The sequence below is a fragment of the Neofelis nebulosa genome, chromosome 4 (genome assembly GCF_028018385.1).
Source record: "Neofelis nebulosa isolate mNeoNeb1 chromosome 4, mNeoNeb1.pri, whole genome shotgun sequence".
NCBI classification, from domain to species: domain Eukaryota; kingdom Metazoa; phylum Chordata; class Mammalia; order Carnivora; family Felidae; genus Neofelis; species Neofelis nebulosa.
The window spans coordinates 160,280,304-160,307,972 of record NC_080785.1 but is presented as its reverse complement, the minus strand read 5'-3'; the positions used below and the strand labels follow the sequence as shown (position 1 = coordinate 160,307,972).

The following is a 27,669-nucleotide window of genomic DNA, read 5'->3' as shown; positions in this document are numbered from 1 at the left end:
CCCCCCCCCCCGCCCCGGAGAAGTTGCCAAGGGTTTGGGGGAACATTCAACCTGTCGGTGAGTTTGGGCAGCTCAGGCAAACCATCGACCGTTGAGTGGACCCCGAGGCCTGGAACTGCCATCCACCCATCATGACCCCTGCCTTCTATATCTGGAGGGCCGGGGTAGCTCCCAGATCCAGCCTGGGCATCCCCTCCTTTAGGCCACAGCAAAGGTCACAATCAACATTCATTGTTGTCGGTGGGTTGTGAGGACGGAGGCCAGACCCACCGAGGGATGAATGTCACTGTGGCTGGGCCGGACACAGCCTGAGGGGAAGGGATTAGGGGATAAGACCCACTCACGCGACGCCCTGACCTCAGCTCCTCACCCCTTGGGGAGGGCTGGCATCTGGGATCCTTATGGACACAAGCCTGATTTGGGGAATAAATCCAGGGGAGTGGGGGGAGTTGGGAGGCACCTGGAAAACCTTTCTGACGGGATAGTGAGCCCTGTTCCCAGAGGACTCAGGACTAGGATTTCTTGAACGAGTCAGTCAACCAATGAATGGGGTGGGCAGGCAGCAGAGCCCCTCTTCTGTGTGTCTAGGTCCTGGGCCCAGCACCCACAGACCTCTGCTTTACCTTTGGTTGCCCACTTAGCACCTCGGTGCCTGCTCATCCCTTCATCTGCCGAGTCTCTGCCCCACCTGGGTAACTCTTGAGGGTCTCATTTGAGGGAGTGGGTGGGGATTGAGGTGCTGGGGGGTCCCCTCCTCCATTAACCCAGCCTGTGCCTCTGCTGCCCCCATAATGTTTTCTCACTTCCTGTCCACCCCAGGGCCAGCACCTAGCCTTAGGGGCTATGGTAACTGGATGGGGGAGACTGGCTTCTGTGTTGTCTTTGTGAAGTATGGGCAGGTGGCCTCATACCTCAGGGTGTTCGTCCATGAAAGTGGTTCCGCTGAAATAGGTGTGAAAGCTCCCTGAGGGACCCCTGAGCTGGGGGTCTTGATCCTTGGCCTTCCCCAGGAACCAGGCACCATCCCCCTTCCAGAGACAGCCGGTGCATCATGCGGCTCCCCACCTTCCCCAAAGAGCCCAGGGGCACCCGGCCCCTCCCCCAGCCCAGGGGAAGGAAGACACAAGTTACTAAGTTACTGACTACATCAGTGCTTGTCTTTGGGGTGGGGCTTCCCCCTCCCCTCCCCGTCTCCCTGTGGGGCAGGACTGGCTGGCCTCACAGGCCTCCAAGAGGGGTAGGCAGGGGTAGCCCTCCCCATGCCCCTCTGTGTGGGGGGTGGCTCCCAACTGTGGGTGCCCCCTGCAGCCTGTGTCCTGTCACTCCCCATCACCCCCAGCCCACCTAGAGACCATGTATCCCCTGGCAGGTGCCTTTATGGGGGAGCCGCAGCAAGCCCCCCTGTGACAATGAGGAACCTCCCATGGCCTGCTCCTCCCCCTTCACACTCCCTTGGAGGTATAAGGAGGGAACTGACAGCCCAGACTCCTAGGCTCCACAGAGGGGAAGGGAGGGGCGGAGGACGGGTTAGAAAGCGAGCTCTGGGCAGGCGAGGCTGCTTCTCTCTGCCCCTCTACCTGGCACACACGCTGCCCAGCTATGGGAACCTTCAACCTATGGACGGATTACCTGGGTTTGGCACGCCTGGTCGGGGCTCTGCGTGGGGAAGGGGAGCCTGAGACCAGGCTGGACCCCCAGCCACAGCCAGCTCCAGGGCCAGGGGGTCAGAGGCCCAGCCCGGAATCTTCAGCAGCTCCTGAACGCCTGTGCTCTTTCTGCAAACACAACGGAGAGTCCCGGGCCATCTACCAGTCCCATGTGCTCAAGGACGAGGCCGGCCGGGTGCTGTGTCCCATCCTTCGTGACTACGTGTGCCCTCAGTGCGGCGCTACGCGTGAGCGTGCCCACACCCGTCGTTTCTGCCCGCTCACTGGCCAGGGCTACACCTCCGTCTACAGCTATACCACCCGCAACTCAGCTGGCAAGAGGGTATCCCGGCCTGATAAGGCGAGGATGCAGGACTCGGGGCATCGCAGAGGAGGAGCAGCGGGCGCGGGAGCAGCGGGCGCGGGAGCAGCGGCGGCAGCCTGTGCAGGTGGCTGGGGAGACCCGCTGTGGAGGGGACCTGCCCCAGGCTGTGGCCGAGTCCTTCGGGGCCTCTATGAAGTGGGGTTAACCCAAGCACCCACTTTAGAGGGGTGGGGGGAGATGATCTGTGTAGAAACCTTAGAGCAATATTCTAGAAGTGTTGCCCAATGTGAGTAAACTGGGGCTGGGATTAACTTGTGGCCTTGGGCAAGACTCTCCCTCTTTGGGCCCATGTGGGAAACGCCTTCTTTTCCAGGCATGGGGGGATCTGTCCGGGAGGCTGTGGGGACTAGTAGTGGGATCTGCAGTTAGGTATAGCAGGGGCTCCGGTCCTGCTTGGCACTTAGGAGCTGTGTGGCCTGAGAGAAGTGCTCAGCGTCTCTGAACCCTGGCTTCTTCATGCTCCTCCTCTGTTCACTCTTTCGCCAAATAGCTTGGGTGTCTGTTTTGTGCTGAGTGCTGGGCTGGGTCAGTGATGTGAAAATGTAGATGGGAGAGCGGCATTTCAGAGTGTGATGAGTGCTGAATGGGAGAGTCCGGAGGAAGCACCTGGATCCGGATGGAGGGGTCCAGGAGGGCTTCCTGGGGGAAGTGACTTTTGAAAGTCTAATTCAGTTTGATGGAGTGCTGAGAAGTGTGGCCCAGGCATCGGAGCTCGTTCCGGAACCCAGTGAAGTTAACGTATCTGGGACAGAATGTGTGTGCATGTATGGTGGAAGAGGTGTCAGAGACTTGGGGGGGACAGCACAAAAGCCTTATAATCTTGGACTTGGGTACTAGGGAGCCACGGAAGGGGCAAGACCAGGTCTGCATGTTAACAGTATGTTAGACCGTGGTAGGCTGGACTGTCGGGACAGATTTCAGAGTGTTAGAAGGCAGGAAGGAGGCTGGTCCTCCAGGCAAAGGTGTCAAGGCAGCAAGGAGGGAGAGACCCAGCATCCAGGGAAACGTCAGGTTGTGTGTGGATCAGCTCAGGAGGGCAGCTGGGGCATAAATTTATGAGAGCTTTGGCTGAAGCCTCCCTGAGTTCTAAACTGGCCCCCACACTGCCTGGCTCACCCCATGGGTCACCCCATAGCGATCATCAAATGTGGATTCCATTTCTGCAGGTCTGGGTGGGGCCTGAGCACCTGCATTTCTAACGAGCTCCCAGCCAGGCAGGAAGGCCAGGGACCAGGCAGGCCGCAGGCTCGGTGTAGTTTGAGTTTACGTGGCAGCAGTTATTACAGATGCGAAAGGCCTCAGCTCCTGTGGGGTTTTAAAACAAATCGTTTTAGCAACTTTAATTGCTTTTGTGGAAGATGGCTAACAGAAGAGGCAGGTCCGACTGGGCCATATTGTTGCCCATTTGGGTGCCCGATGTGGGTATAGCCTCTTCCATCAGAGTGTGAGCTCCTTGAGGGAAGTGACTGGGCGGAACCATCTCACCCTCACCCCCAGAAGCTGTGCAGGGAACATTTGTCCAAAGAGATGAGTCCCTCCAGCAGAAAACCATATTCCCCAAGAGATGCAGTGAAGTCCAACTGGGAAATGGGGGAAGCCGAGGGTACATAGAAATGATGGCCTCAGAATTTGCTTTTTTCCCCCTCTTAAGTGGGAGGGAATAGGAAAACTCCCCAGGTTTGGAGGGTGGGGTGGAGCAGCCCTCACCACAATACTGGCAGAAAGGCCAGCCTCCTGTAACATTCTGGGTGTAACAAATGTGGAGTCCCAGAGCCCTACAGCCGCAAGGGGGCAGCGCAGCCAGCCAGAGTGGGAGTTTCTGGGCTTTGTATCCAGCTCTGGGTCCCACCCTGGGCTGTCCTGATCTGGCGGTCACAGGGATGCTATTCCAGGAGCGGCCCCCAGGTGGCGCCAGAGCCCCGGCAGCCTTGAAGTTTGAACCAGGACTTTGAGAGTCTTGAATCATACCCTATTATCGTTTTTCTCCTTCCCTCCGCTTTTTAAAATCCAGGTTCCAAAGGTGCTGGGAAGTCTTCTGGACCTTCACCCTCTTCCTGCTGTCCCTCCACTTCTGCCTAGGAGACTGGTGCAGGGAGGATGGAGATGCTGCCTTCCCCTGGGCGTGGGGACCCAAGCTCGATGGAAGATGTATTTTGGGGAAGGTCCACTTTGCAAGGACCTGCCCCTGGGCCCTTCCCCCAGCCTGGAGGCCTGGCTAAGAGAGCAGGGCCTGGGAGCACAGCTGAAAGAGCCCCCCCATGAGGAAGGAGGTGGCTGTCAGTCACCCTGGCCCTCCCTCCCCAGCACTGGCCACCCACTCAGCACTCAATAAATGCTTATGAATGGATCAGCGTCAGAAGAGGCCAGGTCTTGGGACAAGGTAGTGTGAACAGCTCCAGAGGGGATGGGGCACCTCTTTTCTATTCTCAATGGGAGTGGGCACCACAGGGTGACAGTCCAGCACCTGAGCACGGCACGTGCTGCCCGGTTAGCACCCTGAAGCCATTTCTGTGATGTTTGGTATTTTTGAACTCCCTTCCAGCCATCTCTCACACACTGACATGCCATATGGGCAGAATCCTCCACCCTGGAGGCGGGGGCTTGATAGGAGACTGTCCCTCCCCCTCCTCCCCAAATCATCCTGACCAAGGAGGCCCTCAGTGAATGTTTAGGTCATCACAGATGTCCCAGCAACCAAGGCCATGAAGTCACATGCCAGACCCTTCAGAACAGGGAAGGACTTCTTGAGGGGGTTGGCAAAGAATGGGAATATGTCCTGGGGGGTTGGGCCAGCCAAGGCCTTGGGCAGAAGGCATCATGGCTTTGGCTCTGCTTGGGCAGGGGAGGGAGATCTGTCCCTACCAGGTAGTGTGATCCAGTTCTCCTGGGGCAAAGGCTGAGCTTGTGGGAATCCCCACTCCCTGTCTGCTCCCCTGGCCTCCAGAGGGCAGCAGGTGGCAAGTGTCTGTCTAAATTCTTCCCCCAAGCCAAGGGCTGGCCTGGGGTCTGGGGTTCCATCCCTAGCTCACACGGTCTCCCAGAGTTGGGTGGAAGCGGGATTTGGATTTTGCAGGTCCCCTGTGGCCCTAGGCTTTTGGACGTGGACCAGGACCCGAGGCCACCCAGGAGGAGGGCTGGGATGGGAGATAGTCCTTGAGGACAGCCTGGTCCCTCTGCTTGGAGAGGGGAGGGAAGGAGGAGGAAGAAGACCCAGAGGAAGGCTCCTTAGCAGCCCCAAGAGTTTCAAACTGGGTTAGGGGACACAACATCCCAGCCACCCCCAGCTGCTTGTAAGTGCTCATTGTATAGGCCAGAGCTGCTGGCACTTGAGACCCAGGGTACCAGGAGAAGGGGCATGTCCAGGCAGGTTCAAGGAAGAAGCTGCACATCCAGCCAGGAGAAGGGGGACCATGACCCACCTTGTTCTCCTCCAGCATGGGGTTTCCTGGGGTCTAAGAAGGCAGTAGGAGGGGATCTCTGCCTTGACTATAGGAAATGGGTGCAGGAGTCACAGGTCAAAGGACTAATGAAGTCTCCAGTCTGGTCAACGTTTTGGTGACCAATTTAATTGAAGCATCGTGTTCTGTAAAATGGGTTGGACAGCAGCACCTGCAGCCACTAGCTGTGTTTGTATCAGTAACAATCCCCCAGGACTGCCTCCTTCCAGTCTGGGGCCTAGAAGCAGCTTTTTCCTTGGGGGATGGGTAAGGCCATCTGAGCTCTCAAAGCGAACCTGCCAACTCTGCAGTTGGGTGATCAACTATGATGTCTCAGTGGGCTTGTTGCCCCACAGATACGGGTGTGTGTGTGTGCTTGGATGTGCACACATGGACACACAGCCACCCACTCCTGGAGACTGACACACTTAGCATCTTGTGGGGACCCCTTGATTCACAGGGCCCGGCAGTGGCCCAACCTGCCTTCCTGGGGAGGATGAGAAGTAAAAGGAGAAAGCGGTGGTTAGGGAGGTTTGTGGGCAAAACATAAGGAACTGAAAATGCCTCAAACCCCAAACAACAGGTCCAGATCCACACTAGGGAATCATTTATTAATGCTCTAACCAGAACAAATAAAATGGAAATCTGGAGAAAAACAAAGGTACCGCCAACAAAGGGAACCCTTTTCTCCTCCAGGAAAGAAACAAATTCTGAACCTCCCATAACCTGAGCTAAAGAACTGAAATTTGCAAATCCAGATAAACGTCGGGGCAGCTATGGGCCCTGCTCAGAGCAGCTGGCTTCCTGAGTGTTGGGGGCACAGTCAGCCTCCAGCCTCCTGCCTCTGGCCTTTGCTGCAGCCCCAGGGAGGAGCAGGTCCCCTCCCGAACCAACTCCCAAGGGAGGCTATTGACTGAGGCCTGGCCTCCTGTGTTTCCCATGGAAAGCTGACTTCTGGGTAGGCTGAGGGAAGGTTTCTGGGGCCCACTGGGGAAACGCTGGAGCATCTTCTAGGGTAAACCAGGGGGCACACACAGCCTGCAGGCTTTCCGGGGTCTGCTGAGGGATTGTTTCCAGCTGTTTGGCAGGAGTACCAGGCACTTCTGGGGGCCAGCGCAGAGGAAACACGCATAGGCACTGTGAGCTTGCACACAAGTGTGTGCACAGGGCGCTCCTGAGGTGGTCTGGAAGTAATCTACAAATCCCTCCAGGATCGCTCCCCTGGAGGGAGATTCCCAGCTCCCTTTGATGTGTAGGGTGCCGGCGCTTTCCCTGCTGGCCTTGCCTTCCTGTAGTTGAGGCGCCTGAAAGCCTCCAGGTCCCGGTGGGTGCTCATGATCAGCCGGCTGCAGGGAAGTGCCAGCAGGAGCTGTGCTCCACCAGACGTCTGTGCGAGGACCCCACCTCTCATTCGGGCACAAGTGGCTGCTCACTCTCCCACACAAGCTCACACACCTACACACTCACGGGTCATGGACACGCACACAGGCAGATGCTGGCACTGGGCCCTCCCCACCACCCTCCAAGGCCCTGTCCCCTCTGCCACCCCTCCCACCCCACTCATCCATGGATCCCTGCCCAATGCTTACTTCAGGTTGGAGAGCTCAACGACAAGGCCACGCACGGTGTCTGTTGCGTCCTCCATCCTGGCAGCTTCGCAAGCTTTGATCCCTACACAGGTCCTGGGGGAGAAGGGAGGGATGACATGAAGCCTGACCTCACTGGACAGCTCTGTCAAAGTCTGTTCTGGGGGCTTTTGCTGGGCCTGGAGCGGTCTTCTCTGGATGTTAATACCTTTTACAGATACGAAGCCACCACAGGCAGAGCCCTCATGGCCAACCTGGCTAGCTGTACCATGAGAAGCACACTCAGAATCCAGCCGCCTCCCCACCACCTTGGTCCTTGTCTGGACAGCTGCCACAGCCTCCCTGGCCCCCAGTTCCTGCCCCTACAGCCTGTCCCCCGTTCAGTGCTGGGGTGGGGTGGGGTGGGCTGTGAAAATGGAAACCGGGTCGGGCCCAGTGCCCCTCCCTGCAGCCCTGCACCATCTGCCAGCACCTCCAGACCCCATCCCTTCCTTCTCATTCCCTTCCCCCCCTGTTCCAGCCACACTGAATTCCTGGCTGTTCCCTGAGCACTTCTTAGGGCCCTGGAATGTTCTTTCCCAAATATCTCCTCCTGGTGGGGGGAGGGGGCCTTCCCTGATCACCACTGTAAATTTTTAACCCCTTCCTCAGTCTTTTTCTCAACACTTCACCATCTGACTAATTTGCTGGTCTCTCACCCTCCCACCCCCACCAGATGGAAGTTTTGTGTTTTGTCCCACACGGCCTCCCCCATGCCCAGAGCAATTCCTGGAAGAGCTGGCACTGGATGGCATTAGTATCTATGGAAGGGTAGATGCACCACAGCACCCACTGTAACTAACACACGTGGCCTGCGGGTGTGGGCAGTGGGCTGCCCTCCTGGACTCCAGCCAACAGCTGTTCCTAAATCCTCCCACACCCCAGCTTGGCAGCGTCTGCCGGGCTGTCGCTGTGGGAACTCCAGTTCTGCCCCACCCGCCTCGGTCACCCTGAGCTGGCTTGCCTTAGCCTCTGCACGTCCCACTCAGCCACAGGCCACTGAACCAGACCCATGACCTGCCTGGGGCTTCCAGTCATCCATGTGGGTCATATCAGAGGCCACTGGAGATTCACAACATGAATCTCTCTCCTCTTTGCTGAAGCAATAGTAGGGCCACTGTGACTAAACCGCCACTGATCCCCTTGCAGTGTGTGTGTGTGTGTGTGTGTGTGTGTGTGTGTGTGTGTGTGGCAACACGTGGTACAACAGGTACTATTTACAGATGTTATGCATGGGTAAGAGGTGGGAACGTGTCCACCTCTATCCTGAGGATGAGGGGGAGGAGGAGAAAAAGGAAGGAGACAAATTCTGCCAAGGGCTGTGTCTCTCACCCCTCCTCCACACTTGCCAGCCAGAAACAGAAACTTGGCCATGAATAATCGATAAGCTGCAGCCTCTGCAGAGAGGCCAGTTCAAGTACAAGGTAACAGGAGAGGACTGGCTCAGTGTTAGCGCCTGGCAGGGTGGGGAGAAAGGACACAAAGGGAGGTGATGGGACTGTGAAAGGCTCTGGGGTAGAGACAGAGGACCCCCCCCCCCCCAACACACGCGCGCGCGCACACACACGCTCCATGGCCTGCAGGAGGGAGAAAGTGGCCTGCCTTAGGGCACAGAGCCAAGTGAGGCGATGGGACCAGTCAGGGACCCTGGAGGGCCAGAAGGTGCCAGAGTGGGGACAGACCCCAAGGTCACATGGGCCAACGGTTCTTAGCCCTGTCTGGGTCCTCTTCCCCTCTAGAGATTTAGGGAAAGCTCTAGAACCTCTCTCCACAAAAAGTACATGGTACGTCACAACAACCCATGGACCTGGGAGCACCTTCCCAGGGGTTCTGGGAAGAGACTGTGGTTTGTCTGTAGATCGATGATCACGATTTTCCCACTCATGGGGATCAGGCGACACGCACAGTTTGAAAGATGGGGCTTGGCTCCCTTACTGAGGCCCATCCAGGGCAAGGCAGGCCTATGGTGAGGGAGAGTGTGGGAAGCGCCAGTTCCAGGAAAGCAGTGACGTTTTCCCCTCCCAGGCACTTAGGGACAACCGGTACTGGGGCAAGGGTCCTGGGTCAGCCTCCCCCCATCATGTCTACCTCAGCTGGAAGTCAGTGAGGGGGCCTCCATCAGCATGTGGGCTTGTGCCAGGCCAACAAGAGTCCAGCCTGCTCCCCAGAGGAAACAACTGTGAAGAGAGAGCACACATATGAATGACCTAGCTGTGAGCCCTGCACAGGGAAGGGTCATGCAGGGGACCTCTTGGTTCCTCCAGGCCATGTCAGGGACACAGAGGCAGAGAATCCTGCAGAACAGTGGTGTAGGGAAGGGACGGGATGCCGTAACAGCTAGACCCGGGGGCCGCCAGCCCGGCTGCTCTCCCCACCTCCCCATTCCAAAAGAGCAGACAGGGCAATGTGGGGCCTGACCCTGGTGTCCCCTGCCAGGCCTGTGCTTTCTGAAGGGCTGATCTGTGTTGGCAGATGGCTCTGTCTCTGATGGCTGAGGTGTAGCACTGTCTCCTGCTCATCCTGCAGTATCTGGAAAGATACAGAGAAGACCCCCAGTAATGGTGACTGGGGTGAGGTGGGCATCTGGTGTTGAGGGGAAGAGGTCAGCCAGGTTTCATGTCAGGGAGAGATTTTGCAAATACATTTTAAGGGAAAATTTATAATTAATAGGGGAGAAAGCCAGATAACCCTGAGAAGCTTAAGTTTCTAAATGTCAACGGTGGTTTAACTTTCATGGAAAATGTCAGGCTCAATCATGGAGGTGACATATGTCCCTCTGAAAAGAGGCAAAGAGGCTGGGCAGAGTGGCCGGCCCAGGGCCTCTTCTGGGGGGACCAAAGTCCTAGAGTAAGACGGGACCCGTTCCAAAAGACATCCTTTCAGAACCGAGCCCCTCTCTCCTGACAGCAGTGGGGGATGGGATGAAGGGCTTGAGCTACAGCTTGCAGCTGCAAATCGTCCCTGAATCCCAAGGAACAGACGTGAAGAGCTGCTTGTAGCCCAGCGGCTCTCACCAGGGAGGATCACCCCTAGGCACTTCACGCTGGTCGGCACACTTTGGTACTGGGGAAGGTGCTATGGGCGTGCTGTGGGTAGAGGTCAGGAGGGCCACTCAGCACCCTACAGTGCACAGGACAGCCCCACCACACAGAACTATCTGGGGCCAAATGCCAGCAGTGCCGAGTTGGGAAGCCTGTCCAGTTATCTCCCAGGCATCTGGTTGACTTTCATGTAAGTGACTCTGTGGCTTAAAATACAACTTGGCATCACATGTTCACTCAACTCCCTGTGCTGTTCTTGGCCATGAGGAATATTCTCCCTCCTGACAGGTACTACTGCCTCCACCAGGGTTCTGTGAATGTTTGACACAGTGAGGGCAGTTCTCCTCCAGAATGTGCTGGAGGCCACCACTCTAGGACCCAAGAGGGACGTGGAATCAGCTTTTTTTAAGTGACTTACGTGGCGGTGGCCTACAGAGGCCCCAGTGTCTCTGTGGGGAGTGTTACATCCTAAGGGAGCTACTATGAGAAGAAAACACCATAGTTTCCTGTGAGGAGACCTGGGTTTGAAACTGCTCTGTCATTGCTGTGTAACCTCTGGGACACCCCGAGTTGCCTCCCTCGAAGCAGTGCTCATGGCTGTGCCACCATGAGGGACAGTGGGCAGGCCGCTGCTGCCACTCTCTCCATCTACCTGCACCACGCAGCCTTCCTGCTGGGCCCCATCCAGAAGCTTTCCGTGGGAACCTGCCTGTGCCGGGGTCGCCCCAACTTGTTTGGGAACGCCCATTATCAAAACAAAACGTGCCCAGGCGTCAGCAGCCTTGTCAGGGCAGCGCTTCCGCCCCTGGGGGGCCTGTCAGGTCTGACCACCCCGGCTGTCTGCTGGGTCCCACCACTGCAGATTCCTTAGTGTTTTCAAAGCCCAAAGTCACTGGTGGCCGATCAGGAAGGGCTTGTTCTTTGCCTGGTGGATGCCACTAGATAGCCCAACTGCTCCTTTAGCCACTGCCCAGCAGCCAGAGACTGGGGGTAACTTAGACTGCTCTTCTGTCCAAGGGAGGGGCTTATATTTTTCAAGGGATGGGGGTTCAATTATAAAATTTCAACTGTGCCAGGAGCTGAACGCCCATCTATCCCAGGTACTTGTCTTCAAACGTTACGAGTGGACTGCACGGCGATTGGCTTTCCATGATCTTACTCATCTGGTGATTGAGAAATGGGTGGCACAAGGTACTGGGGGCCCACATGTGGCACCTGGGGCCTGGTCTGAAGCTACCTTGCAGGTAAACATGGTGAAGGGCCAAAGATGACCCTTGGCCATCCCCTGGGAAGGCAGCACCTTGGAGACTCACATTTGCTCAACCCAACCACATTCCCCTCTGTGGCTGGAACAGCTGGCTTTCTTCAGCTAGGCACCAGATGAAATACTAGGCTTGTGTTTCGGGGCCATATTGTATAAAAAAACTAAGTGCTGAAATGATAGGGTACAAAATGTTTACTCTGGGAGAGGCAGGTGGGAACAGTACAACCACAAACCTCACAGGGGCAGGGACCACGCCTGATGTGCTGACTCCTGGAAGAGCAGGCTCTTGATAATCATGTAACTGAATTTTTTTTTAAATTTTTTTTTAACGCTTATTTATTTTTGAGACAGAGAGAGATAGAGCATGATCGGGGGAGGGTCAGAGAGAGAGGGAGACACAGAATCTGAAACAGGCTCCAGGTTCTGAGCTGTCATCACAGAGCCCGACGCAGGGCTCGAACCCACGAACTGCGAGATCGTGACCTGAGCTGAAGTCGGACGCTTAGCTGACTGAGCCACCCAGGTGCCCCCTGAATTAACTTTTTAAACATTTCAGCAGGACAGCCGAAGAAACAGAGGCCAATGTTTGTGAAGCAAGCTGGGTTCTGTGTTCCAGGACAGGCACAGCTGCAGAATCAGGCCAACCTGGGAACAGACCCAGCCTGCTTCACTCAGCTGCTTCACCTTGGGCAGGTGCCCAACCTCCTTCAGCCTCTTATCCACACCCAGTGTGTGGAAAGAGAACCACCTACCTTCCAGGGTGTGACCACAAAGCACTTAGCCCAGATTCAGGTGTGCCAGTGGTCAGGGATGTGGTGCCTCCCTGGGGGTGGGGCCAAAGCAAGGCTGCCACCTGCCCCAGACAGGTGAATGCCAATGGCCGGTGCAGGCTCAGTAGCCAGGAAAGGTGATTTGGGGCAGCTCTCCCACTGCCTGTTGGGCAGGCAGATCCCTGAAGGAAAGAAAGTCCCTACGAATTCCAGCAGGAAAGCAAAATTCTTGTATATATTTGGAAAAAAAATTCATATCAGGACCCTGAAACGACCCTTAAGATGGGCAAAGGCTCTTTTCAGTTGGAGACTGAAGTCCTCTCCCTCATGCCCAGCTTTGACAACACTGGCTTTTTCAAAGGTACCCCTCAAGGCTTCAGGCATCCTCTTTATATCCTTCAGGCACCTGCAGCCAGGGCCAGGCCCTGAAGCGTGGAGAGGGTGGGCACACCTGGGGGCTGCAGTCAAGGAATGGAGGACCTCCATCAACTCTGCCTGGGCTGACGGAATGCATGTGTGTCACTGCCTGGGGCTCTGCAGTTCCCACACAAACTCCTTACAGAAAGGCAGGACTGTCCTATCTGGAAAATCACGGACTCCATACACACTGAAGCTAAACCTCATTCCCCTAGACCCGTGTGCTGTATAAACAGATGACCACACACCCCAAATTCCCCACCGGTGGGTGCTTTGTGACAGGGCTCATGGCCACTTGACACCTATCTCGGGATGGTCTGGCTATCATGTGGGGAAGCTCTTACCTGCTCAGGTGAGGCTGCAAGGTCAGGGACTTCTAGGGCATCCCGTATCTGGCTGTCTGGCAGGAAGTGAGGTTCCATGGCTGGAGACTCCCCCAAGAGAGCCTGGTCTGCAGAGCCAGGAGGGGGTTCAGACCAGCCTGTGGGATCTTCAGGGGCATCTGGGTGGTCGTGGCAGGCCCTGGTCTCCTGGGAAGGGCCACCCACTGCTTCTCTGTGCACTGGAGGAGCAGAGGCTCCAAGAGACAGATTGAACCAGTCAAGGTCTTCTTTAGGGCTCTGGCTCCTTAACTCAGCTGCTTTTTCACCTTCAGGCTGCAACAGCAAAGGCAGTGCACACATCCCCCCCAGTCCCTCTTGATCCAGGCCAGGCGCCCTTGTTTGATCAACAGGTGGGCCCATTTCTGAGGCTAGAAGACTGGAATCTCCAGCACCTACTATGGGCTCTTTTATCCTGCGATCCAGAGCCAGGGAGCCTAAAGGGCCCCCCAGGATGTTGCCAGGGGGCTTGTCTTCCCACCTGGCCTCCCTTCTGCCTCCTGTCTCCCCAGTGAGAAGTATACAGCTGAGCAGGGCCCCACTGTGGCCTCCATCAGGGGTCTTCCCACTGGGAGAGGAAGGTGCCCTGGTGTTGGCCTGTTCATCTGGCTTGGCCACCTCTGGAGCCCTCTGTTCTGGCTCAGTGGGGTCTGTCCTCCTGTCTGTGATGACAACGGTCCCAAGGGAGGAGTGACTTGGGCCGCTACAGCTCTGTTCTTCTTCCCTGCTAGTCTTGCTGGGTATCTGCATGGGGTCAGAGAGGGCCTGGTCTGCAGATCCGGGCTCTGGGCCCTGAGTGGAGGAGGGACCCAGGACACCGTCTCCTTTTTCTCTGTGCCCCTCAGGCAGGTCAGCCTCTGCTCCCCCTTGGACACCTGCTTCCTGGAGGCTTCCTCGGTCTGGCTCCTTCTCTTCAGCATCACTGCTCAGCAGGAGCCCTTTCTGGCCATGATAGCCTAGAACCCAACATCCCTTCCTGCTTTCACCATCCGGTGTATTGGTTCCTTGCTCCGACAGGTGGTCCTGGCTGGCCCTCTCTGAGGCCAAGGGTACCATCCCCCGTTCTGGAGAGACATTGGTGGAAGCCAAGGGCGGAGAATCCCCACTTCCAGGCACAGGTGTCATGGGGTTTTGGTCTCTGTGTTCAGGGTGAGTGCTGTCCACCTGGGTCTGGGCTCCCAGCTCCCTGGGCTCCCAGGAAGCAAGCCCTAGTGACTCCTCTTGCAGTCGGCTTCTGGCCTGTTGGCTACTGGGCCCTGGCGGTGTTTCCTATGGAGAGTAAAAGACCCAGCCTTGAGCCTTCAATAATCAACTAAAATTTTTTCTAGTTGTAACTATACCTGTACAAAGTCTCAGATGTTACACATGGTGCACCCAGTACCATTCAGTACCAGTGCTGGGCATAGTTAGACCCAGGGGCTGGAGTGGGGACCAGAAGCAGAGGAATCCCTCTTTCCATCAGCAGCTTCTTCCCACCAACACTGCCTCTTGGACAGATCAAGGATATAAAAATCAAGGGGGCCTGTGGATTGTGTCAACGTCAACTGACCGGTGTTGGCAATGGATGCTAGTTAGAAGATGTTACCACTGGAGGAAACTGGAGGAGAGCACACAAGGACCTCTCTGTACTGTTTTCTTTTCTTTTTTTTAATTTTTAAATGCTTTTATTTATTTTTGAAGGAGAGAGACAAAGCATGAGCAGGGGAGGAGCAGAGAGAGAGGGAGACATAGAATTCATAGCAGGCTCCAGGCTCTGAGCTGTCAGCACAGGGCCCGATGCGGGGCTCGAACCCACGAACTGTGAGATCATAACCTGAGTCGAAGTCGGACGCTTACCCGACTGAGCCTCCCAGGCACCTCGTACTGTTTTTGTTTTCAATTGTGGTCTAATACGCATTATATAAAACTCACCATCTTAACCAATAAGTATACAGTTTAGTGGCATAAAATACATGTACACTGTTGTGCAACCGTCACCACCTTCCATCTCCAAGACTCTTTTCATCTTCCCAAGCTAAAATTCTGTCCCCATTAATCCCTGTCTCCCAGCCCCGGGCATCCAAGCATCGAGCGTCTACTTTCTGCCTCCACGGATTTGACTCCTCTAGGGACCTCCTGTAAGTGGAATCCTATAGTATTTATCCTTTTGTGGCTGGGTTATTTCACTCAGCATAATATTGCCCAGTTTCATTTATGTTGTAGCCTTTATCAGAATGTTTTTGCTTTTTAAGGCTGAATAACATCCCATTGTATGGATATGCAACATTTTGCTTATTCATCTACCAGTGGACACTTGGGTCCATAGTATTTTTGCAATTTTTTATGAGCCTATAATTATTTCAACATAAAAACTTAAGGGACACCTGGGTGGCTCAGTCAGTTAAGCATCTGACTTTGGCTCAGGTTATGATCTTGTGGGTTCGTGAGTTCCAGCCCACATCAGGCTCTGTGCTGATAGCTCATAGCCTAGAGCCTGCTTCAGATTCTGTATCTTTTCTCTGTGCCCCTCCCCCACTTGCACTCTGTCTCTCTCTGTCTCTGTCTCTGTCTCTGTCTCTCTCTCAAAAATAAACAAACATTTAAAAAAAAAAACTTAAAAGAGAGATGGGGTGCCTGGGTGGCTCAATCGGGTAAGCATCCAACTCTTGGGTTTTGGCTCAGGTCATGATCTCATGGTTTGTGGGTTCAAGCCCTGCATCAGGCTCTATGCTGACAGCACAGAGCCTGCTTGGGATTCTTTCTCTCTCCTTCTCTCTCTGCCCCTCTCCTGCTCTCTCACAATAAATAAACAAACACTAAAAAAAAAACTTAAAAGAGAGAGGGAGAAGCGAAATGTCCCTAATGGAGACAGAGATGACCAGAACAGGGTGGGAAAGAGGGTTCTGACTGGGACGTAGATAGATATTTTCCCCTAGGTAGATGGCAGCTCAATCCAGGCATTCAGACCTAAACCTGCAGAACCACTGCAGCCCTTGGATCTCCCCCAAGTCGAGACACTGGTATCTGGAATCTCCCTCTGGTATCTCCTGGTGACATCCAATGTCACATGACCGACACCAGCTCCTGAGTATGCCCTCAGAGGCTCCCTGTTTCAACTACAGCAACTCCATCCTTCAAGCTATTCAGGCCCCAAACCCTGGAGTCAACCCATCACCTTCCTTCCTCTCACAACCATGCCATCAACTCTCCTTTCAAACTGGACTACAAGTAATTACATCTGATAGGTAGGGACTGAGGTCTGTACTCAAGGGCACCCTATAGACAGCGATTGTCCCCCCCTTCCCATGCTTCTTCCATACAGTTATCAGCACTGAGGGAGATGCCTCCTCCACAGTTACCTCCCTACATCAGTCAAGTCCAACCTTTCTAGGAGGGTGTGTGTTGCAAATATCAGAGCATTGAAGGTCATGGCCTGTCAGTCTGGCTTCAGTAAAGCCACTGGCAACCAGCCGCTGAGTTACACATAGCATTTCCTGCACATTTTCAGTCGACAGTGAAGCTAAGACCCCTCTTATTAGTTAGTTAATATTATTATTATTTTAAAAAAATTTTTTTAACGTTTATTTATTTTTGAGACAGAGAGAGACAGAGCATGAACACGGGAGGGGCAGAGAGAGAGGGAGACACAGAATCTGAAACAGGCTCCAGGCTCTGAGCGGTCAGCACAGAGCCTGACGCAGGGCTCGAACCCACGGACCGTGAGATCATGACCCGAGCCAAAGTCAGACGCTTAACCGACCCAGCCACCCAGGCGCCCCTTTAATATTATTTTTTTAAGTAAGTTCTACACCCAACATGGAGCTTGAACTCACAACCCCAAGATCAGGAGTCTCATGCTCTACCAACTGAGCCAACCAGGCACCCGACCTCTCGTTTGTATGTACGTATGCACGTATGTATTTTTTTTTCTTTTTTTTTTTTTTAAATTTTTTTTTCAACGTTTATTTATTTTTGGGACAGAGAGAGACAGAGCATGAACGGGGGAGGGGCAGAGAGAGAGGGAGACGCAGAATAGGAAACAGGCTCCAGGCTCCAAGCCATCAGCCCAGAGCCTGACGCGGGGCTCGAACTCACGGACCGTGAGATCGTGACCTGGCTGAAGTCGGACGCTTAACCGACTGCACCACCCAGGCGCCCCTGCACGTATGTATTTATTTATTAAGTTTATTTGAGAGAGACAAACATCGCACGAGGCGGGGGAGGGACAGAGAGAGAGGGAGAATCACAAGTAGACTCTGCGCTGCCAGCACAGAGCCCAACATGGGACTAGAACTCACAAAGCCGCAAGATCATGACCTGAGCTGAAACCAAGAGTCAGACACTTAACTGACTGAGCCACCCAGGCACCCCCCGACCCCTCTTGTTTTTAAATTACACTTTTTGTGAGATCATTGTAGATTCATATGTAGTTATAAGGAAATGGCAGAAAAAGATTCGTCATGCCCTTTACCCAGTTTCCCCCAGTGGTATCATCTTATATAACTTGAGTATAATATCACAGTCCAGATACCAACACTGATCAAGTCCACCGACCTTATTTGGCTTTCCAGCTTGACTTACGCTTGTTTGTGTGTGTGTATGAAGTTCTACAAAGCTCTCTCAGTGGTGGAGGCTGTGCATCCACCACACAAATAAGATATGGGAAATCTCCAACACAGGGTCCCTTGTGCTGCCACGTGTAGCCACACTCACCTCCCCACCCCACTCTGGTCCAACTCCCTGCAACCACTAACCTACCCATCTCTATAATTTTCTCATTTCAATAACGTTATGCAAATGAAACCCTACGGTATATAACCTCTTGGGACTGGCTTTTCTCACTCCACATAACGCCCTAGAAATCCATCTAGATTGTTGCGTGTATCACTGGTTTGTTCCTCTTTCGTTGCTGGGTTGTGCTCTATGGTGTGTTCAGCCATTCGCCCATTAAAGGATATCGGGTGTTCTCTGCTGGGGATGATTACAAACGTGGCTGCTGGGAATGCCCATCCCTCACTTTTGTAGGGGCCCCTGTTGCCAGAGACATCATCACCCTGGGAGCTCATGGTAGAAAGGACAAGAAAGCACGCTGTAAGACCCATCCCCTACCCGCAACCACACAAAAGCTTCCAAGAAGTAAAGGGGTTCAGGGACAGAATGTGGATTGTCTTTCTGCATTTTTACTACTATCATGCAACCTGGGGAAAAGGGCTGTGGCCTTGACCACTTGGGTGCAGGCACAGCGTCCTGAGCGCCTCACACAGGCGTGGCACACGCTCCACACACATCTGTAGCATCACGCACTGAAAAAGGGCATGCAGACAGATGCAGGTCTAGCCGATGCCAAAGAAAACCAAGGTTGAACTCAGTAGCCAAGGCTGGTCCAAGCAGCTACTGGGTGTCTAAAGGGCTCACCTGGCTGATTTTAGGGGTTCCACTCCTGAGGTCCTCTTCCCTCAGCTCTGCTGGTCTTGTCACTGTCTTCCTGGACTTTGCGAACTGGGGGACAAATCTCCTGGCTGAATTCTGTGAACCAGATACAAGAACAAAGCAGCAATAAAGATAAGGGCGGAATGAGGTCTCAGAAAACAAACGCCAAACCAGTTCCTTTCTTGCAGCTTCAAATGCAGTCCTTGCCCTCCACTCCATCCCCAGCACACAGTCTCACCAACCTGTCAGCCTGTTGATGCTGAATGGAGATAAGAACTCCAGCTTAAGGGAGGCAGCGTTTGCAGTACATATATGAGGCCATAGAACAGGCTCACCTGGGAAAGAGGAAGGGGTGCCGGCTCCTTTTCTGGTTCCCCGAGGAGACTGGCGGGAGCTTGTGCTTCCTCAGCAGGGGAGCTGGGTGGAGAAAGGCAAAACAGAGGTGGTTCTGAAGTTCTGGAAAGCTGTCCGTGCGCGTGGTAAGACAAACAGAATGAATCCAAAGGCAAAGTAGTGCTCAGTCTCCTGCAAGGGAGGTCCTGGAGCACCTGCTTGGAGAGGGTGGGGTGGAGAAGGGGAGCTGCGCCTAGGGTGACATGTGACTGCCAAGAAGGGTGCAGTCTCACATCTAGAATCCAAGCTTCCTGCTCTGGCAGCACTTTACCCTTAGATTCCCAGGAATTGGCTCCTGAAATAAGAATAGGATTTCACATTTGGAATGACACTCTAACCCCCAACTCTGCAAATTCCAGAGAAAGGAAGTTGTAGATGCAAAAGACACAATGTCAGAAAAAATAGGTGTACTCATTAATTGCCAAAATACAGAAGCAACTGAGATTGCATTTAGTGGGTGAATGGATAAATAAACTGTGGTGCATCCAGACAATGGAATATTATTCGGCATTAAAAGAAATGAGCTATCAAGCCATGAGAACACAGAGAGGAAGCTTAAACGCGTGTTACTAAGTGAAATAAGTGACCTGAAAAAGCTACATATTGTATGATGGAAACGCTATGACATTCTGGAAAAGGCAAAACTATGAAGACAATAAAAAGATCCGTGGGGCCAGAGTTGGAGAGAGGAGAGATGAACAGGTGGAACGCAAAGAATTTTTAGGCAGTGAAAATACTGTGCATGAGATTCTAATGGTAGATACATGTCATTCTACGTTTGCCCAAACCCACAGAACATACAACACAGAGTGACCTCTAAAGTAAACTGTGGACTGCAGGTGATTATTATGTGTCAGTGCATGTTCATCCTGGGTAACAAATGCACAGCTCTGGTGAGTGATCGTGACAATGGGTAAAGCTATGCATGTGTGGGGGCAGGGGTCTATATGGGAACTCTCCATTACCTTCTTTCCAATTTTATTATAAACCCAAAGACCTTAAAAAATTAGGTCTTTTTTTTTTAATGTTTATTTAGTTTTGAGAGAGAGAGAGAGACAGAGCGCAAGGGAGAGGCAGAGAGAGAGAGGGAGACACAGAACCCAAAACAGGCTCCAGGCTCTGCAATGTCAGCGCAGAGCTCAACACGGGGCTTGAACTCACAAACTGCGAGACCATGACCTGAGCCGAAGTCGGACACGTAACCAACTGAGCCACCCAGGCACCCCCCAAATATTAGGTCTTTTTAAAAAGATCGTGAGATTTATGGTTATATCTAAATAAATGTGGATGTATGTGTTGTTAAAAAAAATCAAAATCTGGAACTAAACCTTCACGATTTCACCTTTATAAGTGGAACAGGAAAAAGTACGAAGATACAGTAACAGGTTTAAACCGTGTCAGGAGGTTATGGAGACAGAATAAATCTAGATACTGACAGCAAGAGTTTGAAAAAAATTTTTTAAATTTTTTTTTTTTTTTTTTTAATTTATTTTTGGGACAGAGAGAGACAGAGCATGAACGGGGGAGGGGCAGAGAGAGAGGGAGACACAGAATCGGAAACAGGCTCCAGGCTCCGAGCCATCAGCCCAGAGCCTGACGCGGGGCTCGAACTCACTGACCGCGAGATCGTGACCTGGCTGAAGTCAGACGCTTAACCGACTGCGCCACCCAGGCGCCCCAAAAATTTTTAAAATTTTTAATGCTTATTTATTTTCGAGAGAGACAGAAACAGAGTGAGAGTGGGGGAGGGGCAGAGAGAGCGAGAGCGAGAGCGAGAGCGAGAGAGAGAGAGAGAGAGAAAGAGAGAGGGAGACACAGAATCTGAAGCAGGCTCCAGGATCTGAGCTGTCAGCACAGAGCCCAACATGGGGCTCGAACCCATGAACTGTGAGATCATGACCTAAGCTGAAGTTCGATGCTCAACTGACTGAGCCACCCTGCCCCAAGAGTTTGAAAATTTTTAATTGGAGTGGATTATTTGGGTGGCTGCTAGGGTACTGGTAAAGATTTCATTTATCAACATAAATGTGTTAAGCTTGTTGGCTTTGCTTTTTTCTGTTGTACTTCTATGCACATGGAATTTCTTAATTAAACATTTTGAAAACAAAAACAGAAAAAAGAGAGTGGGAACCCACTTCTGTAGGTTCTGACTATTCTTATGGACTTAGACAGTAGGGTGGGCAGTGCCTGGGACCCCATGAGCCCTGCTGGCCTCTCCAGGAGCGTGAAGCACCGTGACATCATGCTACCTGTCTGGGAGAACGGGTTAGCTGTGACATGCGGCCCCTCTTCATATCCCGCACACCACAGGGCTGCCTTTAGTCTTAAGATTGCAATGACCTGCGACCACACAGCCCCCACCGCCAAAAACAGCTCTGTTGGTCAGACCATGTGCCGCAATTGTTTACTCAGAAAATTTGGTACACTGATCCATGATATTTTCTTTGAAGACTTCTGGTAGCAGGAATCCTCCTCTTAACTCCTGCTAACCCTTTCTACTTTGTTGTAGTTACATGTGGTTTAACTCCATGAATAGACTATGCTCCAGATCTTTCTTTTTCCCCCATTGTGCTTAATTACATATTCCTGAAAATAAAAATAAGGAAGCTGGGAAACCATGGTGGTTAGGAACACAGGAGCCAGACACAGCCAGACCCCAGCCTGCCCTGCACCAGCTCAGTAGCCTTGGGCAAGTAAGTCATTTGACATCTTGAAATTTCAGAGTCCTCACCTGTGACACAGGGATAAAAACTTACCTCACATAGCCACGAGGATTAAACAAACAGACAGACATAAACTGTTTATTATTAGCACACTGTCTGGCACATAATATTTGCTATCCCCTTTCATGGCTTCTTAGTTCGCAGACCCACAACTCCATCGATCCTTTCTTGGTTAAGAAGGAATGTGGGATAAACATGGATTTGACCAGGGGCGCCTGGGTGGCGCAGTCGGTTAAGCGTCCGACTTCAGCCAGGTCACGATCTCGCGGTCCGTGAGTTCGAGCCCCGCGTCAGGCTCTGGGCTGATGGCTCGGAGCCTGGAGCCTGTTTCCGATTCTGTGTCTCCCTCTCTCTCTGCCCCTCCCCCGTTCATGCTCTGTCTCTCTCTGTCCCAAAAATAAAATTAAAAAAAAAAAAAAAAAAAACGTTGAAAAAAAAAAACATGGATTTGACCAGCAGAGGACAAGATGCATTCTATTACCAAGTGACCTTGAAACATTCAAGGTTTTCCTTGCCCGTGGTTAAAATTTCAACCTTTCTCCCTGGAAAGGAGATTCCTAGGAATGGCTTTGAGAAGCAACCTGAGGACCTGAACCCGCAGAGGGAGGCGTGGTATTGGATGGGTCATGGTTGTCCCCACGCTTTTGCATCCTGCCTACTGGGCGGCTGTGCTGTGCCCACTGTTGGTGGGAAGGCTTGCTGGAATGTTCCAAGCCACCTACCTGGAGGCTGCCTGTACTGGTTCCTCTGTCCTCTGTTCGGCAGAGGGAACAGGTCCTGATCTGCCTTCTGACTCTTCAGGGAGACACAAACAGCCCCACTCAGAACTCTGGGGGGGCCTGCCAGAGTCTCCTAGCCTTGGGTTCTTTGGGAGTTTTGGAGGACGGATTCCTTCTCCACCTAGTTTAGAGAGAAAGGAAAATGAAGGGATGGGAGGTACAAGGAGCAGGCACTTCCATGGCTGACAACCAACATGGCAGGGCCACTGCTGCAACATGAACAAGCTTGTTCCAAGAGCAGGAAACCCTTGCTCTGACACTAGCCTGGAGAGAGAGATGGGATGGAGCCTTGTCTAGGAGCTTAGGTGGCCATGGGATTCAAAGGCTTTTTACCTAAGGACTGGTCATGACTGAGACCAAATCCTGATGTGGCCTGGCACCAAACTACATAAGACAACCTGGTCCAGCCACCTGTCTCTCTGGGAAGGTGGGGAGAGATGTGTACTGGCTTCCTTGAGTCTCAGCTCAAATATTCCTGCAGAGGGCCATCCCTGACTTCTCTATAGGGCACCCCCTATAGAGACCCACGGTCTGTTTCATTCACTTCACAGCTTTTTTTTTGCCAGTATCTGATGTACTGGTTATTTTCTGTCTCCCTCAGTACAACCTGCTCCATACAAAGAGGGGTCTATCTCACTCTCCACTGAGTCTCAAGTGCCTAGAAGATCATCTAGTATACCACTGGTGCTCAATAAATACTTGGTACATGATTAAATAAACACACGTGTAAAACAGAGATCACCACCAGGAAACACTGATAGGACTAAATTATGTACCACTCTAGTTTTCTGTGATGCCTGCAGAATATCCATCCTGGGAAAACTGGGACCTACAGTTATCGAGTGCTAGGGAGGTGACATCTCAGCTGCTCCTCGGCCCCTTGAATATCTGCAATACCTTCCCCATCACTGAAAGCAATTAAGAGCCTAACACCTATTTGCTGAATGAAGGAAACACCCTTACACGGAAACTGCCAGTAGTGGCTGACTTGTTAATACCTCTCCAAACCTGGCCCCAACCTACTCATTTATTCAAAAAACAAATGATAGGGGCGCCTGGGTGGCGCAGTCGGTTAAGCGTCCGACTTCAGCCAGGTCACGATCTCGCGGTCCGTGAGTTCGAGCCCCGCGTCAGGCTCTGGGCTGATGGCTCGGAGCCTGGAGCCTATTTCCGATTCTGTGTCTCCCTCTCTCTCTGCCCCTCCCCCGTTCATGCTCTGTCTCTCTCTGTCCCAAAAATAAATAAAAAACGTTGAAAAAAAATTTTTTAAAAAAACAAATGATAAAGGTTGAACCTAGACAACTCCATGACAGACGCTATCCTGAGAAGTTGGGTATGTTATGATAAAACTTTGAGGCAGCATCCCACTGTTCTGCCCATCTTACAGATAAGAAAGCTGAGGCACCTGGAGGCCAAGGAATCTGGAAATGGGATCCAGTCAGTCCAACTCCAGAGCCTGCATACTTAAGTGCACTTGAGCATTTATTGAGTACCTACTATGTACCGTGCCTCTGACCAGTGAGAACAAAAAGGCAAACCAGGTGGTCTTTCTGGAGTTCAGTCAGGTAGATCCTTTCCAACCTCAGCTAGAAGTAAACCCACTGAATGAGCCCCCCATCCCCAACATCTATCACTAGGGTCCTTGTTAGCATTCACTTGGCTGTTTGTGCTCCAGTAGACCACTGTGACTTTTCTGTAATTTTTTTGATTCTGTTATGGTTCACGTGTACCCCTTTAGAACTTGACCTTACTGCTGTGTATTTGAATTAGTGCTCCCGGTGAGAAGCAATTTTCTTTCTCCCCTGCCTAGACCCTGAGGGTCATGAGGGCAGGACCTGAGTCTGCGGCACCCTTGGATCTCATCCTTGCTCCGCCTGCCGGTGCACCCTGCTTAGGTGCCCGCGCCAGTGCTGTACTTAGAGCAAGGCTCCAACGAATGCTTCTTACACAAGCATATTCCCACCCTGTGGTCTGCCAAAAAAGGCAAAATCGAGCAGCTTTGTTTATTTGGTTTCTTACGATGCCCAAACACCAGCTCGCTTTACTCATCCAATGGACATGTGTACCAAATAAAAAACAAAAATATCAACAGAAGTGAAGAGCCTCCCATTTCCTTCCTGTGATCTATCCCCACAGGACTAATTTAAGAAAAACTAAGGCAGAACCTTATGTTCAACGCCAAAGGCCAAAGACGTTGGGAGGGAAGGGCTTCTTTCACCACCTGCCAGAATCATCTTCCTCTGTCCCCACCCCTTCCAGGACACACAGAAACAGCTGTCCTGGGCCAGCCTGGGGTCCACCGAGCTAGGGAGGCCACTGCCAAGAGAGGCCCCAAATGACATGCTGTGGGTGGGCCTGGCTGTCCCCAGCTTCCCCCTCCAAGGTCAGTGAAATTCCTGTGTTTCCAAGCAGCCTGTTGCTCATTTCTACACAAAACATTTTCAATCCGTTGCTAATTTTTGTCCCACATAGTTGGGGGGGTGGGGTGGGAAATGAGTGCTACTCCTTATGTTCATTAGCCAGTAAGTGATCATTTCCAAACTTCTACGAGGTTTAAGTTATCTTAGACAATGACAGGGAGGTGGTGCTATACTATGTAATGTTGGGTATTTTTCTTTTCGAGTGAAGACACGTATATGTAGGTTGACAAATAAAGAGGATTGTGATATCCCATAAAGCAAAAAACAGATTATAGGTCGATATGTGTGATGATTCTATTTTCCAGTGAAAACACTATATTGGTGTATATATAGAAAAGCTTGAAACAAGTAGTGTAGCGAGTTTCATTTCTTGGCTTCGTATGCAATATTATGATTGATCGTTGTCCTGTTGTTTTGTTGGACATTAACCTCATGGGAAGCTGGAGGTAGGGTAGACAGAACCCTGAACTATTTTTGCAAGTTGTCTGTAAGACCAAAATTACTTTAGAATGAAGTTTTTTTTTGTTTGTTTTCTTTGTGTTTTTTTTTGTTTTGTTTTGTTTTGTTTTTTTTTAAGTCTGGGGGAGAATCACAACAGCAGCATACACTTGTGTATACCTAGGGTCTATCCTCTGTGCTTTACAAATACTAATACACATGTGAGCTCTAGGGCAGAGTTCTCCACCTCGGTACTGTTGACGTTTGAGGCCAGATCATTCTGTGTTGTGGGGGGCTGTCCTGCGCATTCTAGGATTTTGAGCACATCCCAGGCCTCAACCCACTAAATGCCAGTCCCTGCCACCTTCCCCACATATATCAGTTGTGAAAACCAAAAATGTCTGTAGACATTTCCAGTGTCTTCCGAGGAGCAAAAAATCCTCCCACCAGGTTGAGAATCCTTGTTTGAATGGACAGGATAGGTGCCTTTATTATCTTCTATTTACAGAAAGGGGAAACTGAGGCACAAAGTAAGTCATCTGCAATCACAGGGCCAGCATGAGAGCTAGGATGAACCCAGTTTTTTTTCTTTTATGTTTATTTGTTTATCTTGAGAGAGAGAGAGAGAGAGAGAGAGAGAGAGAGAGAGAACACGATCAGAGTAGGGGCAGAGGGAGAGGCGGAGAGAGAACCCCAAGCAGGCTCCGTGCAAATCCCAGCACAGGGCCAAGATGTAGAGTTGGACACTCAACAGAGTGAGCCACCCAGGCTGCCCTCAACCCAGGGTTTTGGTTCCAGAGTGAAACACTTAGCCACCAACCGATGACCCTGTAGTATATCAAAGACCTTGTAGTTGGGGACACCTGGGAGGCTCAGTCAGTTGAGCGTCCGACTCTGGCTCAGGTCGTGATCTTGTGGTTCATGAGTTCAAGCCCCGTGTCGGGCTCTGTGCTGACAGCTTGGAGCCTGGAGCCTGCTTCGGATTCTGTGTCTCCCTCTCTCTCTGCCCCTCCCCTGATCCCACTTTGTCTCTCTCTCTCAAAAATAAATAGACGTGAAAGGGGCGCCTGGGTGGTTTAGTCGGTTAAGCGTCCGACTTCGGCTCAGGTCATGATCTCGCGGTCTATGAGTTCAAGCCCCGCGTCGGGCTCTGTGCTGACAGCTCAGAGCCTGGAGCCTGCTTCCGATTCTGTGTCTCCCTCTCTCTCTGACCCTCCCCCGTTCATGCTCTGTCTCTCTCTGTCTCAAAAATAAATAAACTTAAAAAAAAATTAAAAAGTTAAAAAAAAATAGACGTTAAAAAAAAAAAGACCTTGTAGCTCTATTCACAGGTTGTCTCTGAGAGCGCACCCCTGCCCTAAGCTTGTGGGATCCCACCCGAGGGTGGAGGAAACTCCAGAAAGCTTTCACTTTTTTTACCATATGCACTTTCCACAATTCATACTTTTCTCACCAGCTCGTATGAAGTCACTCCCCCCGCCCAGGGGCTTGGCGGGGTCGCGTTAGCATTTCTACAACAAACAGGCCCACATCCTCCTGTAACCGGAAGCAGCAATAAAGACGTGTCAACTTGAGTGTCCAAATACCTGAAGTCCGAAGCTTTTTCCTCTTGGTCATTTTATCCCTCCTTTGAGAAATCTGAAAATGAGCAGAATCCCATCGTTGTAAGCAGTCCTTGCCCCTGGGTACAGCCCCAGTGACCTTGGCTGAGGGCAGAAGCCACCCTCCCCGCACCTTGGCCCATCAGGCTGCCGGGATGCGGGGTGGGGGCAGGGGGGGGGAGGGACGGGGGGGGGGGGAGGCGGGGGAGGTCAAGCTGGGCCCCGAGGGAACATGGGGGGGGGGGGGAGTCACAGCCACCTCAGGCCACGGCCCGCCCGCCTGGCAAGCCCTGGGGACACGGCTCTAGTCCCCACGTCGGGACAGAACATGGGAAGCCCCGTCCCTCTCCGCTCTGGTCGGAGGCCCTTCCAGGGACACCCGAGGACCCTGGGGAGCCCTGTGGGGGATGCCTGGGGCCGTCCAGACAAGCCGACACCGACCTGGGCCACAGAAGTTGTCAAGGTCACTCTGTCCTTATCAGGAACTGGGTAGGTCTGCCTGGATCTGTCGGGGAACAACTCGGTTAAATTACTTGCATTAGAATTTTCTGAGAAAATGAAGGGCAAAAGTTGGCCCTCACGGAGGCCGGGGGTCTGGCGCTGACTGTGGGGGGGGGGGCGGGGGGGGGAGGGCGGAGAAGGCCCGAAGCCCGAGCGCTGTGGGCCCGACTTCCGGGGGCCGGACCCACACTAACCCTACCCCGGCCACCTAAAAATATGGAATGTCCAGACCCGGGCCGCCAGGAGAGGCCAGAGCCCGCAGGTGGCCGCGCGACGCCGCGAACCGCGCGGCCGACACCACCCCTCACACCTGCGCGCGCGCTCCACCTCTTTCCCGCGCATTCACGGCACCGCCGTGCGCAGGCGCGATGGCAGCACCGCCCCCGCACACGCGCGCACGCCCCGCCTCTTTCCCGCGCGGCCCGCGGCCCGCCCACCGC

At 52.7% G+C, this 27,669-nt stretch overlaps 2 protein-coding genes across 7 annotated transcripts; one reads left to right on the top strand and one right to left on the bottom strand.

The window, feature by feature from the left end:
• NANOS3 (nanos C2HC-type zinc finger 3) lies at window positions 1-4,378 on the top strand. Its single transcript, XM_058727798.1, has 2 exons — window positions 1-2,095; window positions 4,043-4,378. The coding sequence occupies exons 1-2, from the start codon at window positions 1,600-1,602 to the stop codon at window positions 4,108-4,110; spliced, it is 564 nt and encodes a 187-aa protein (XP_058583781.1). The 5' UTR covers window positions 1-1,599; the 3' UTR covers window positions 4,111-4,378.
• On the bottom strand, window positions 2,094-27,628 carry BRME1 (break repair meiotic recombinase recruitment factor 1). Of its 6 annotated transcripts, none has more exons than XM_058727792.1 (11): window positions 27,540-27,628; window positions 27,170-27,233; window positions 26,714-26,765; window positions 22,213-22,390; window positions 18,710-18,791; window positions 18,360-18,470; window positions 12,930-14,234; window positions 9,512-9,622; window positions 9,182-9,270; window positions 7,058-7,150; window positions 2,094-3,336 (listed from the first exon to the last, which is right to left on the bottom strand). In XM_058727792.1, the coding sequence occupies exons 1-11, from the start codon at window positions 27,569-27,571 to the stop codon at window positions 3,330-3,332; spliced, it is 2,124 nt and encodes a 707-aa protein (XP_058583775.1). In that variant the 5' UTR covers window positions 27,572-27,628; the 3' UTR covers window positions 2,094-3,329. The 6 variants fall into 6 exon arrangements, with proteins under 6 accessions (XP_058583775.1, XP_058583771.1, XP_058583774.1 ...); XM_058727788.1 differs by lacking the exon at window positions 2,094-3,336 and adding an exon at window positions 5,578-5,955; XM_058727789.1 differs by lacking the exon at window positions 2,094-3,336 and adding an exon at window positions 6,059-6,814.
• Window positions 27,629-27,669: the final 41 nt, after the last annotated feature.

What these genes read in the sequence shown, in the direction of transcription:
- BRME1 (XM_058727788.1), bottom strand. Translation starts at nt 27,571, where the DNA reads ATGCGCGGGAAAGAGGTGGAGCGCGCGCGCAG. An exon ending in CTCACTGACTTCCAGCTGAG is followed by an intron (nt 7,151 to 9,181) that starts GTAGACATGATG and finishes CTTCTCCCCCAG; the next exon opens with GACCTGTGTAGGGATCAAAG. An exon ending in GTTGAGCTCTCCAACCTGAA is followed by an intron (nt 5,956 to 7,057) that starts GTAAGCATTGGG and finishes CATCCTCCCCAG; the next exon opens with GAAGGCAGGTTGGGCCACTG.
- NANOS3 (XM_058727798.1), top strand. Translation starts at nt 1,600, where the DNA reads ATGGGAACCTTCAACCTATGGACGGATTACCTGGGTTTGGCACGCCTG. An exon ending in AGCGGCGGCAGCCTGTGCAG is followed by an intron (nt 2,096 to 4,042) that starts GTGGCTGGGGAG and finishes TTTAAAATCCAG; the next exon opens with GTTCCAAAGGTGCTGGGAAG.